At 38.5% G+C, this 13,384-nt stretch overlaps 1 protein-coding gene across 3 annotated transcripts in view; it reads right to left on the bottom strand.

Annotated features, from left to right (window-relative positions):
- Positions 1-13,384, bottom strand: part of Aftph (aftiphilin) — a 55,095-nt gene that overhangs the window by 15,707 nt on the left and 26,004 nt on the right. For all 3 annotated transcript variants that reach the window (XM_055628772.1, XM_055628774.1, XM_055628773.1), the window contains exons 3-6: positions 9,205-9,356; positions 5,994-6,120; positions 5,159-5,215; positions 1,669-1,791 (exon numbers count right to left, since the gene is read on the bottom strand). In XM_055628772.1, the coding sequence (XP_055484747.1) occupies positions 1,669-1,791; positions 5,159-5,215; positions 5,994-6,120; positions 9,205-9,356 (459 nt within the window). The remainder of the gene's footprint in view (positions 1-1,668; positions 1,792-5,158; positions 5,216-5,993; positions 6,121-9,204; positions 9,357-13,384) is intronic.

Below are 13,384 nucleotides of genomic sequence, written 5' to 3'. Positions count from 1 at the left end.
ATTAGTTTTTTGGGGAAGTTATTATAATTGCTTTGGTAAAATAGGGATAGGCAGATTAATATAAGCATCTAATCTCCAAAAGCCAAGTTCAGCCTGTCCAGCTTGGAGGCTGAGGAGGAAGGTATAAAACCAAGTAAAATGCTAACATTAAAAGATGCCAGGGATAAAGGATAGAAGAGCAGAAAGCAGTATAACTATAAGGGTGTCTTTGCTCTGTGTCTGTGCTGTGCACTAGCTCCAAGGGACTGACCCCTGTCTACCACTGAGCTGAATGCTCAGGTCCAAAGGGAGGTCTCTGTGGCGAGTGGGGCCTCTGTATGTTGACTGTTGGGTGGTCACCTGCATCCACACATATGGCCAAAGGGTACATAACTATATAAAAACAGTCGGTGCTGTATTACTGATTATACTTTATATTTGCTATAACTATGCCAAAAGCTAGCCACAGGGTACATAGGCAAAGAACACACAGGCCTTTTCTTTGTTCTATCTTTGTAATACCATGGATATCTGTAATAATTTCATGTAAGTGAAAAATAATGTTGAGAAAAACCTAGTTTATAACCTACCTAAAGATTAATAAATACTTAATGGAAAAATCTTTTTTAGCTAATTTTAGAGCAAACACAAACCTTGAAGCATTTGAGCAGAACTAAGTTATTCCACTTTTGGATAAGAAAGAAGGACCTTTAGTAGTTACATTCAACAATGAAGAAATGGTTAGAACCTAATGGTTAGAAATGGTTTATATAGTAACATTTCTGGAGAAAGGTGTAAGCTCCTTGATAAACATTTATGTAAGTGATATCAAGAAACTGAATAATTAAGAAATATTTCATTGATTTGCTGGAATTTTGGCTTTTCATGGATGTTTATGGTATTTTGAGGACAATCAAAATGTGTGTGAGTTCCAGGATGGCCAGGGTTACACAGGAAAAACGCTGTCTCTAAAAACCAAAACAACAACAACAAAACTATAGTAGAATACAGCAGTAAAAAACAGTTGTTTCTTGAAACACACTTGAAAGGGTTGGGCCTATATATACATCATTTTCTAAAGTATGTTCTTCAAAATACTACTTATACAAGAAAGTATGATCTACAAAATGGATCCTGTGGTCAAATAAACTAGAGAAATGAACTGAAATTAAATGGCAGCATTTACTGCAGGCTCAGAGGTATGGAACCTGCATTGCTAATCTCCAAGGGTAGTTACAAGGGTGTAATATTCTCCCACACTTACTTTACCCTGGAACACTGCTTTCGCGGGCCATTGCCATAGAACACATACTTCGGGAAGGGCTGTCCAAACATACGCTGTTAGACATAACTCATGAGCATTGGTACAAATGCAATATTTCCAGCATTGGAAATCTGGCACTCATGGTTTGTATTAATATTTATGATCGTTCCTTCACAGTATGAACATTTATGTCTAGAGATTGTGACTAGATTGGGTTAAAAACTTACTAATAGTAACCATCCTGTTTCATATTTTATCTTTTATTGTTAAAAATTACAGATTTGTTTATTGTAGAATGTTAATTAACAATCAAAACACATCCATTATCAAGTTTTACAACTATAAAATAAGAAATATATTAAATATGTGTGATTTTATGTCCATTTATATGCATAATCACTTGGACATAAATGAATATTTTTTACCTGGAATGAATCAGATGTACATGTGTTCATTTCTGTTGTCATAAGGGTTGTTTGACCAATAGAAGCAATTTTTTCAGCAGCCGATAGTGGTTTCAGTGGTTCCTTGGTGGGCTCTAACATACCCTGAAAAAGGTACATTATCATTAATTGGAGAGGGATCAACACAAAGTTTGTAAGAGTTGAAATCTAAGAGAAAAAGATTATTTTCCAAATACTCTTCTCTCTCTCTCTCTCTCTCTCTATATATATATATATATGATTACTTTAGAATAAAATTTTTTGAAGTCAAATCTACTTTTAAACAAAATTTTGTTATGATGTTTAAGACACTAATATTATAAAAAAGGGCAAGCTTTCCAACATGGTGGTCTGTTGAAAGCACAATGTCTTTTAGTATGAATTTAGTGTGTAAGTATGAGCTGGTGTCTCAGTGCTTAGACTCTTGTCTACCAAAGAAAGCACAGAGATCGCCATTTCAGAGGGGAAGGCACTCTGCGTACTCCGCTGGACCTGAAACAATCCACACACACTTTTTAAAAAAGGAAAGTATTTTAGATGGGTATAGAGACAAACAAAAAAAAATCATTTGGTTATCAAGTCTCTAACAAACACAAAATGGATAATCCAGGTTAACAGCAAAAAAAAAAAAAAAAAAAAAAAAAAACCCAAAAAACAGCAAAGCTTTTACATATTATAAATCATAGCTAAGGACCAGGGTAAAGTGCTTATGTTTACATCTCTGGAAATCAACTAAACAAAATCAAATAACCTGATAAGCTATTGAATATTTATTAAAGTTTATATTCTATACAAAGGCCACTTTTAACTGTGTGTGAGATCAAAGCTGCAAAGTCAATAATCTCAGAATCTGTAAATTTCTAAAACTGCCTTTTTACAAGAATCCCTACTCCTACAGAGGTATAAACTAATAAAAGCAATTTACATATTCAACTCCTATCTGCCACAGACCCAATTTCTAGTATGGAGCAGACAGAAAGATGAGAATTAGTTCATGGCCAACTTAGAGCCACATATGTATTATCTGTCTTCAGTATGTTTTCATAAAAGAAAAATACATTTGGTAATTACTAGTGCCAGCCAAATTTCTTAATCTGAACTATGAGTTAAACCCACGGTGCTCAAGTTGTGGTTACCAATCAATAGCACCTAAACTTTATCATATGCATAAATTCTCAAGTTTGCTGCAAATCCACTTAATAAAAAGCTTAAGATAGTGGCAGAAATCTGTCTTTTTTTCTTTCTGCTCATCAGACTCCCCATCCTCCATTCCACTCCCCCACTCCCGAACCCCGCCATCACAGGATTTATTCTGGGTAACAGGGTTGTTCTGAAACTCAATCTGTAGATTAGGCCTGTTGGCCTTGCTCTCAGAGATCACCTGCCTCTGCCTCCCTAGAGCTCAGATTAAAGGCGTGTGCCACCACACCCAGGCTACAGAAATCTGCGTTTAAAAGTCTTCAAATGATTCTGATGAAGTTGGAGAAAGAGAAGCTATAAGTGATTACTTCAGGCTTACTCTTCCCTATGAAATGCACCAGAGAAAATACAGGTACAATTAACTTTTGGTATTAAAGATGCCACGGGATAAAGTACTGACTTTGCGAGCACTGAGGACCCTCACTCAGTTCAACGTACTCGCTTATAATTCCAGGGCTGGGAGGTAGATAGACAGAGATGTACAACATGCACCCCACTACCCACCTACACTCCCACACAGAGATCAGAGACAGAAGTGGGAAGACCGATTTATGATCACTAAATAAATTCAGTAAAAAGTAAGTCTTAAAAACGGTAGGTTTTTTCTATTATGGGCAATAAAGTTCAAAAATGACATTAGCCACTGATGTCTCACAGAACACTGCAGCAGCTGATGTGTGGATACCCAGTGTGCAGGGAGAAAGGAAGGAGCTGATTATGTAAATTGCTTTTATTAGTTTATACCTCTTTATAGTAAGCTTACCAAGCTGTCTACAAGGGAACTTCCTACTCAGATCAAGGGACTATACCAACAACCTCTAGAGCACTACTGTCTGAGAAACATCAAAATCCAAATAATGAACAAATTAAAGAATGTTCTAGACTGTATTTACCTAGAACAGAAAAGCATACAATACAAGGTAAGTAACGGAGTAGAAACTGATAAGAAAATACCAAAACAAACTGCAAAAATAAATCATAATGTTCCAGTTCAATGGCAGTAAGATTAGTGCCTATTCATAGAAAATAAAGTGTGGATTTAAAAAAAGTTGCAGTTTACATGGACATAAGTGGAAGAGTTTAGACTTAAGTTTTGTGATTTCTAACTTTTCCTTTCATTGAGAACAGGGTCTCCTGTAGCCCTAAAAAAAAAATTTAAACAAGTTAACAGAAACTCTAAAGTCCCGGCTTATTTCCATATACTATAATTCGGTGTTTTCAAGCTCTTTTGAACACCCACAGTCTCAATGTTGTTTTATTTAAAATTAATAACTGAATTAAAACATATCGAAGGCATGAGGCATTTTATCTCCTTTTTTTCTTTTTACAAGTTTAAAGAAGACACGCTGGCTCAGCTTTAGTGCTCACCTTGCAAGAGAGAAAACCAGAATTTGGATGCTCAGCGTCCGTGTTTTGTGGGCAGGTGTGGCACCCTGGCACTCAGGAGGCAGGGGCAGATCCTTGGAGCAAACTGGCTGGCTAGATTTGCTGCATTAGTGAAGTCTGTGTTCTAGGAGGGGTCTGGCCTCGGTGTGTAGGGTGGAGAGCAACTGAGGCTGTCTGGTATCAACTTCAGGTCTCCACGTGCACACACAAAGGCAAAACAATCACACACATAAAATAAAGCTAACTTTTTAAATCTTTTTTTCCCCCCCAAGACAAGGGTTTTCCTGTGTAGCCCTGGTTGTCCTGGGACTCACTCTGCAGACCAGGCCTGCCTCTGCCTTCTGAGTGCTGGGACAAATCCAAACATTTTTAAAAAGCAGCTTTATATATGTGTACAAGCATGTGTATATATGTTCCCATGGAGGCCAGAACAGGGCACTGAATCCCCGAAACTGGAGTTACAGGTGGCTGTGAGCTGTGAGTACCGAGAACCAAACCCAGGTCTTCTGCAAGAGCACCAAGAGAGCCACCTCTCTAGCACCACATTTTGTGTCACCCAAGCGTTTTAGAGCATACATAGCTTGGCTGGCCTCAAACTTACGGACTCCTCTGCCTCAGCCTTCCAAGTGCTAAAAGTGACAGGTTGAGGCGCCACACCCAGCTTTACACGCCTCCTAAAAACACTTCGTCATGTGTAGGGTTACACACCTTTAATCTTAGCACTCGAGGCAAAGGCAGGCAGGTGAATTTCTCGAAGTCAAGGCCAGACTGCTCTACATACAGAATCCTATGTCAGACCATGCCTCAAAACAAACAACTTCTTCTTCTTTTTTTTATAAAATAAATGCATTAACGGTAACTATATGCAGAAATATTCTGTACTTACCAATCCTGCTGCATACATGGGCACTATAACAGGTTGCTTCTTATTGCCAGTGAATAGCTATTTGTATTAGGGAGAAAGAACATGTATTTAGAGAATGATTTGTCTGTCATACAATGATGCTTACAATGTTTTAGTATACTGTGAATGATAAACTGTAAGCTTTATATATGTATATATGGCTTCATATATACATACACACTCTACATAGTATATACCTATATACATACACAATACATACATATGTATATATGTAACCCAGTCCATTTTTCATTTTATAGTTAAGGAAAAACAAACAAAAATGTTCAAAAATAAGAAATTTTTGAAAAAATTTAAAGAGGCAGATGGATCTTTGTGATTTCAAGGCTAGCCTGGTCTATAGAGTAAGTTCCAGGATAGCCATGGCTACTCAGAAAAACCCTGTCTCAAAAAACCAAAAAGTAATACTTAGAGCAGTGGTTCTCAATCTGTAGGTTGTGACCCCTTTTGATGTTGAATAACCCTTTCATAGGGGTCACCTAAGACTATCAGAAAACAGATATTTACATTGTAATTTGTAACAGTAGCAGAATTACAGTTATGAAGTAGCAACAAAAATGACTTATGGTTGGGGGTCACCACAACATGAAGGACTGTATTCAAGGGTCGCAGCATTAGGAAGGTTGAGAACCACTGACTCTCGAGGAACATTACAGTGTCTTAAAACCGTCATATTTAAAATAAGTGAACATTTAAGCCAATCACTTTCTGTGAAGCTAGATAATCACAGCTTCAACATGGGAACAGTCAATTTAAAAACCACACAGGTTGACTAAGGATCAAGAGTTAACAGACTCACAATGTTCCGAGTGTCTATCCCCAGGGAGCACAAAAGCTTCTTGTTGCTGTGAGAGCCGCCCCACTGGTATCGCAGGCCATGTGCATCGTGAACGTCCTGCAGGTCCGTCCACACATCCCTCAGCTCACTGTCAAGGCCAAATGAAGCCAACAGCAGTTACTCCAGCGCTTCCCCATAAACTTCACCTGCAGTACGCTGACGAGACACTATACATGGGCAGTTAATCTCGTATCTAACATACCTTGTATCAACTGTAATCTCAGTGCAATCAAGAGCTAGCACTAACAGTATCAGAAAGGTAAGCTAAATTTACATGAAGGAATATAGTCTAAGAACTAACTTGCTCCTTTAAAATCAAGATTATAAATTTTATATGTATGTTTTGCTGCATGTGTGTATTTATGTGTGCCACATTTGTGCCCCGTATCTTCAGAGGCTGGCCAGAACCCCTGGCCAGAACCCCTGGCCCTGCAGTTATGGATGGCTTGTGAGCCACCATACTGGTGCCGGGAACTGAAACTAGGTCCTTTGCGAGGGCATTAAGTGTTCGTAACTGCTGAGCTCTCTCTCCAGGCCTAGCTTGTTCTTTCCTGTTGTAAAAATGAACAAACGTTTAAGGGCGAGGGCAGAGCTTAGCTGGTTCAGCACTGCCTTGTATACTTAGCTCCCCGGGTTCCACCCCAGCACAGGGAAACTTGGCACAATGGTGCAGGTCTACAGTTCCCGCACTCAGGAGAAAAAGGAGCAGAAGTGCAAAGTCATCCTTGGCCAAACCGCAAGTTCCAGGCCAGCCGTGGTACATGAGATACTATCAAAAAATTAACATTTAAAAGGGAAAATTACTTGGCATCCACCATTTTAATAGAGTGACTTAATATTTGGGTTTTCACCTTTGAGTCTCTCTCTCTCTCTTTTTTTTTGTGGTTTGAGACAGGTCTCATTATGTAGCTCAAGTAGGCCGGTCTCTAGATCCTCTTGTCTCTGCCTCTAGAATGTTGGAATTATATGCTATCATGTCCAGCTCTTCTTGAGTCTTGATTCACAAACAAACATGCAATTATATAATATGTAATTTCCTATTTATTTATTTATTTATCCATTTATTTATGTATTTATTTATTTGTTTATTTATTTATTTATTTTTACAGATTGTATTTTTTGGCCTGCATATACACAGCAGCACCTTCTACCCCATCTGTCCACCCTTATTTCTTTTTCATGGTTTTCTGTTACCTGTGGTCAACTAAGATATGGAAATATTAACAGGGAAATTCAAGTACGACATAGTCCATCAATTTTTGATTAGGTGCTATTATGAGTATTTACCTGGTACCATCTCCTTACACAGACACTGTAGCGCCTCACACCTCAGTACAATGAAGCACGCTGAGAGACCACACTCACCTGACTCTTCCTACAGTGTCACCTTCTATTATTATTTCCTTAGATTTGAATCTCTTGGGAAGAGATTTGTTACCACCCCCACCTGCTTTTTTCCCTTCAAAATCACCTCCAAACAACAAGAAAAAGAACAAAAAAAAAAAAAAAACAATCTCAATCTTGAATGGAATCAAGACAGGTGAAAGCCTGTACAAGAAAGACTGAGGCCACAGAGAGGGACAAACAAGTTATAAGTGACTCAGTTAACCAGAGGAGAGGGAAACCTGAGAAGAACGCGTCTAGAGGCAGAGAACGGCAAAGCATAAAAAGAATAGCCCAGAAACAAGAGTAACATTGCAATTAAAACCAGAAGGCAAATTTAGACACTCTAATATCAAATAATTAACAAGAATTCTAGGAAGGAAAAATGGGCGAAGGAGAGACAGTAATTGTGAAGGTAAAAGTAGAAATGGAATGCTCACTAAGGAGGACAAGTTAACAGTGTGATGGATGAGAAGACCCACATCAAGACACTCCACTGTGGAATTTCAGGTCAGTAACAACTTAACAACCTTGTGTCGTGTGCACTCCCCCTAACAGGCCATCTCAAAAAGGAAGTAAGGGAAGTCTTAAGTGGCAGGTACACGGAGGCTTAGGGTGAACCATACACAGGGGCAAGGAAGCTGGTGAGGGTGAGGCAGTGAATGACAGCTTAATAAATTTGATCACAAGTCAAATTTCATCAAGTGAAATTGTATGAATAGGCTCTCACAGGTCAGTGAAAATGTAGAAAGTGAAAACAGAGAGATTATGTGAAGTGCTTGGGACCAGAAGCATTTTACGTTTCAGACCGTCTTAGATTTTGGAATATCTGTACAGATTTTATCAGTTGGGCATCTGAAATGCTTCAAAATCATAAACTTTTTGAAGGTCATGCCAATGCTCAAAAATGCGTAGATTAATAAAAAAAAAAAAATATCAAGCTCCCTACCTTTTTTAGTGCTGGAGATCAAACCCAGGGCCTTGTATGCATGCCAGGCAAGTGATCTCCAACTGTTACACACCCACAGCTCCCAAAAGTTTCCAATTTCATAGCACTTCAAAATTCGAATTTCCAGATTAGGGATGCTCATCTTGAATAAAGTTCAGAAAGTCGTTTTATAAGGAAAACAAGGGGATAGGCGTGGTGGTGCAGGCCTGTAATCCCAGCACTCAGGGAGGTGAGCCAGGTGGATCTCTGTCAGTTCGAGGCCAGACTGGTCTACAAAGAGAGTCTAGGACAGCCAAGGTTTCACAGAGGAACGCTATCTCAAAAAACCTACCAACCAACCCAAACCAACAAAAAAGAAAACAAGGGCTTATTTAGAAGTACAGTATTTGAACAGTTAAAAGGAAAACACAAGATTTTAAAAATTAACCAAAAGCTGTGATTTAAGTGTATTAAAAAAGTGACAACAAACTAGCAGAGATCTAAATTTTCAGCTAAACCAAGGGTGCTGACACACACCTGTGATTTCAGTGCTTGGGAGGCTCTTGAGTTTGAGTGCAGTGTGGGCTATACAAACAGATACTGTCTAAAACCAAAACCAGCTCATTTATCACGCTAGGTAGTCAGGAGGCAACACAACATTGGCTAGTAAGAATTTTGATTTTAAAACATCAAAAGAAACATTTCAGAAGTAGAGAAACAGGGATTTTTTTTTCTTTAAGTCTTTTAGCACATGATTAGGCTTCAAATATCATATTTTAAAACAATTCTGTGAGCCAGCTTTACAAACTAAAACAACTGAACCTAACAGAGTCACGTGTTCTCCAAGAGCTGTCTACTTACCCACTTTCAGCTAATGCCTCTCTTGTTCTTATTGGCGAGGTGTTTGTCTCTAGCAAGTGCTTCAGGGAAGTGACTTCCTCCTCAGCATCAGGGACGAATACAGAAGGGAAACAGGCTTCGAAAATCCTCTCCAACCGTTTGAGTAAAGCTGTCTGAATCAACGCCCCAAAAGTTCACTTTCATTTCTTCAGTTTTAATGATGCTAGAATTTTAGCACAGCACATGCATGGCACACACACGCACACGCACACGGAAGGATATCACCACTCAAGTACAGAAAACAGTGAGACAACTTCAACAATTACTTTAAACGATTAAGTAATCAAGTTGTTGCTGCAGCAGGTGGCCAAGAAATGTAGGAAATGCCAAGTAGCTACTTGGTTCTTTCTATATGTTATCTTAGTCTGTTACAGATTTCTACAAAGAAAAGGTTATTACTCTACTGTATGGTGAGGAAAGTAACTTCCAAGTTTGAATAATCTTCCAAAAGCCAAACCAAAAGAAAAAAAATAGACATTTATATTCTTCTCTCTCAACATTTATCTTCTCCTCATTACTCAGGTAACAGAGTAAGTATAGAGATATACATACCAAGGAAGGTGGGTGTGTGGGAAAAATAGGCTACTACAGCTAATCAGAATCGTTTTCTTGACATAAACACTTAATTGTGAGAGCCTTTTTGAGATACCACTGCCACACAAAAAAAGCATAATACAGTAAAAGTGTCTCAATTAATTAACAAAAGGGGGGATAGAGAGATGGCTCAGTCATTAAGAGAACATGCTACTCTTCTAGAGGACCCTACTTCTGTTCCCACACCCATATTAGGTAGCTCACAACTCTGGCTGCAGGTGATCACAGGCCTTCTTGGGCACCTGTACTAACATGCACATCTCCATATAAAAATACATACACACACCAACACATACTTAAAATTATAAAAATAAATCACAAAAGTTTTTTAAAACATGTATTTGTTCTCTGCATAGTGGTGGTGGTTGTTAGGTATGCCACGGTGGACATGAAAGGAAAACTTTTGGAAGTTGGCTCTCTCCTTCTAACACAAAGATCCCAGTCATTTTTGTTGTTGTTTTTTGAGACAGGGTTTCTGTGTGTAACAACCCTGGCTGTCCTGAACTTGTTTCGTAGACCAGGTTGGCCTCCAAATCACAGAGATTCATCTGCTTCTACCTCCCTGAGTGCTGGGATTCAAGGCATGTGCCAACACTCCCGGCTGGATCCCAGGAATTAAACTTAGGTCTTCAGGCTTGGCAGCAAGCATTTTTACCCACTAAGCCAACCTGCTTGGCCTGAGTGTTTCAATTTTTACTGATAAGAAATTCACCAGCTCTTTATCATTTTGACAGTCTGCATTGTATTTTAGAAATCCCATTTCTCTAATTACCTTGAGGTAAAGCCTACATATTTACTAGAGTCTTTTTCATCATAAAATAAACATAAATTTACTTGGCATTTGAAGTTTTTTTTATTAATTCAAATTCGCTGGATTTAGAATAATGATTTGGGGGGGTGCCACTATATTTATGGTAAATGTGCAACCTTACTCCATTTTCTTAATTATATTTCATATACGTGGCAAGATATTTTAAACTGAGTGCAATTTATTACTTAAACATCAAGTAGGAATACAAACTGTTAAGTTAAATCCTGTTAAAAGATTAAACATACTATTGAAATTGAGAACAGAAAAATATATCACAATAGTTCCTCCTAGCAGCTGACACAAACAAGCTAACACTTGATTTCTCCTTTGTAGTAGTAACTAGGAAAAGGAAGAACAAAGGGCATAATTTCCATAATCACATTTTCCAAACCCAAATCTCCCCTTTGGAAGCTGTTCTAGAGAAAAACCTTATCACTTTATAATTGGTCTCAGGGTACTCCTTTGCTAACTCTGCCAAAGTTCTCTGAGCCCTCATTATATTCATGTGAGATGAGAAAAAGTCTCACTTTCAATTATGAACCCTAAAGCAAAGGGTAGACTTAAGATCCCCAGGCTCCTGAAACTTGAGCGTGTCGAGGGGACCCAGCACTAACTGGCTCCAACACGGGAAATGGACACACTTGACTCTGAAAGAGATCAGATAACTATCTAATTGGAAACCTGATGAGCACTTCTCTCCTGGCAGGGAAGGTAAATAAAAACTCACCCAGGACATTTTATTTACCTGAAAATTAAATCTTGACTGTATCATCTTTGTTATCTTTTTAAAGAAAAAAGAAACTCAAAGCTGTTACCAGAAGGAAACAGGGATCCTAAACTCAACTGGCTGGACAGTGCTCCATACAGCATAGGTCTCAGGCATACTAGTGCGATCAGCGAACAAGGGATCAAATGACTGCAGCATGTCTGAGGGAGGGAAATTCCATTAACCTAACCACTTCAATTTTTTTCCGCGTTTCCCCACAAAGAATATAAACTACATACAAATGTAAAACTGAGTTTTACATATCTTTAGAATTAGCTAAACATTTGCTTCCAATCTCTTCTTAAATTCGGCAACACAAGGTTTAGCAACTTTTTCAACAGAGAGCAATATAGTAAACACTTTAGGCTTTGTAACTCATCTCTAAAAAAAGCAAATATGAGTGGGTTTTAGTAAAACTTTATGTCCAAATCAAGAAGTAAGGGACAGATTTGTGCCGTAGGCCATTCTTTGCCACCCGCTGAACTGGAACAATAAATCAATATTTAAATAATCACGATCTGCTAGCAGCATCAGCTACTGAAAAAAGAACTCAACACAACAAAAAAGCAGTTAAGAGAACTAACAAAGATTTTGATTAAATTAAATTTGTTGTGACATTTACTCACCATGTAACTCTGCTCGCCTGGTACTCACTATGCAGACCAGGCTGGGCTTGAACTCAGAGACACCCTCACCTTACCACTCCACCTCTCTCTGTGTGCTGGAATTAAAGGCATGTGCTACTTCATGCCTTTCACACTTAAAATATCAATTTCCAATTATCTATGAGAGCAATCTTGCCGTCAGTATAATGCCAAGTGTCACTACTACCTGACCCCAGTACTTAAGTGCTGACAACTTAACACCTGATAGGGCGGGGGCTGTCTGCCAGGTAGAAGACCGCATGAGACTCAACTTCTGCTGTGCTCTCCAAAGATCGCAGATGAAGAACTAGACGAGTAGATACTTTTGGTACTCAGTGGGAGGCAGAGTGGCAACGTGTATCTGTTAGTTACTGTTAGTATACAAAAGATACATATAACAGAAACACACTAAGGAATAAGAGTCAAAACTAGGCTCGCTGCTCACTATTGATATTTTCTACCCCTATTTTAATATTCTAAAGCATCACGAAATCACTGGACTCAACCTAGTAATTCTACCACATAGAATGTAACGATAAATTAAATCCAGTTATTTTGTACCTTCCCCAAGAATCAGAGGCTAGTTTTCAAGTACCTACTTTTCTTTCTCTTTCAGTTTTTCAAGATAGGGTTTCTATGTGTAGCAGTCTTGCAAGTCCTGGAGCTCAGCTCTGTAGACCAAGATGGCCTCAAACTCAGAGATCCTCCTGCCTCTGCCTCCCAAGTGCTGGGATTAAAGGTGTGTGCTGTCACTGCCACTGCCGCCACCACCATCCCACTTCAAGTACCTACTTAAGAGCCTCTTGTATAAACTCTTATTTGAGGAGGCTACTCCTTGTAGATCTAAATTTTGGATATCAGTATTTGACTTACTGTTATTTTTGGTTGTCTTCACTGTATTATGAAATACAAAGTGTAAAACACATACAGTAGATATGTTAAAAATATTTAAATTTAAAACTAACTTTTAAAGACTTATTATTTTATGTGTATTAGTATTTTGCTTACATGTATGCTAGTGTCCCATGTGTTTGCCTGGTGCTCCCAAGAGTCAGAAAAGGGAGTTAAATTTCCTGGCACTGGAGTTACTTACAATTGTCTAGTTGTAAGCCACCATGTGGCTGCTGGGAACCAAACCTGGATTCTCTGTAAGTACAACTTTGTCTTTAGTTGCTGAGCCAACTCTCCAGCTCATAAAAATATAACCAATATAATGCTCAGAAGAAATGAAAGCCTATCAAAAAGAACAGCTTTATTGTGATCTGACAAGTCCCCTCACACTGAAATTGATTTTTTAAGACACTGCAATCAGACACTACATTTTTT

The sequence above is a fragment of the Psammomys obesus genome, unplaced genomic scaffold (genome assembly GCF_907164565.1).
Source record: "Psammomys obesus unplaced genomic scaffold, mPsaObe1.curated_primary_1811, whole genome shotgun sequence".
In the NCBI taxonomy this organism is placed as follows: Eukaryota; Metazoa; Chordata; class Mammalia; order Rodentia; family Muridae; genus Psammomys; species Psammomys obesus.
The sequence above is the reverse complement of the archived record's forward strand: the minus strand, read 5'-3'. Positions and strand labels throughout refer to the sequence as shown.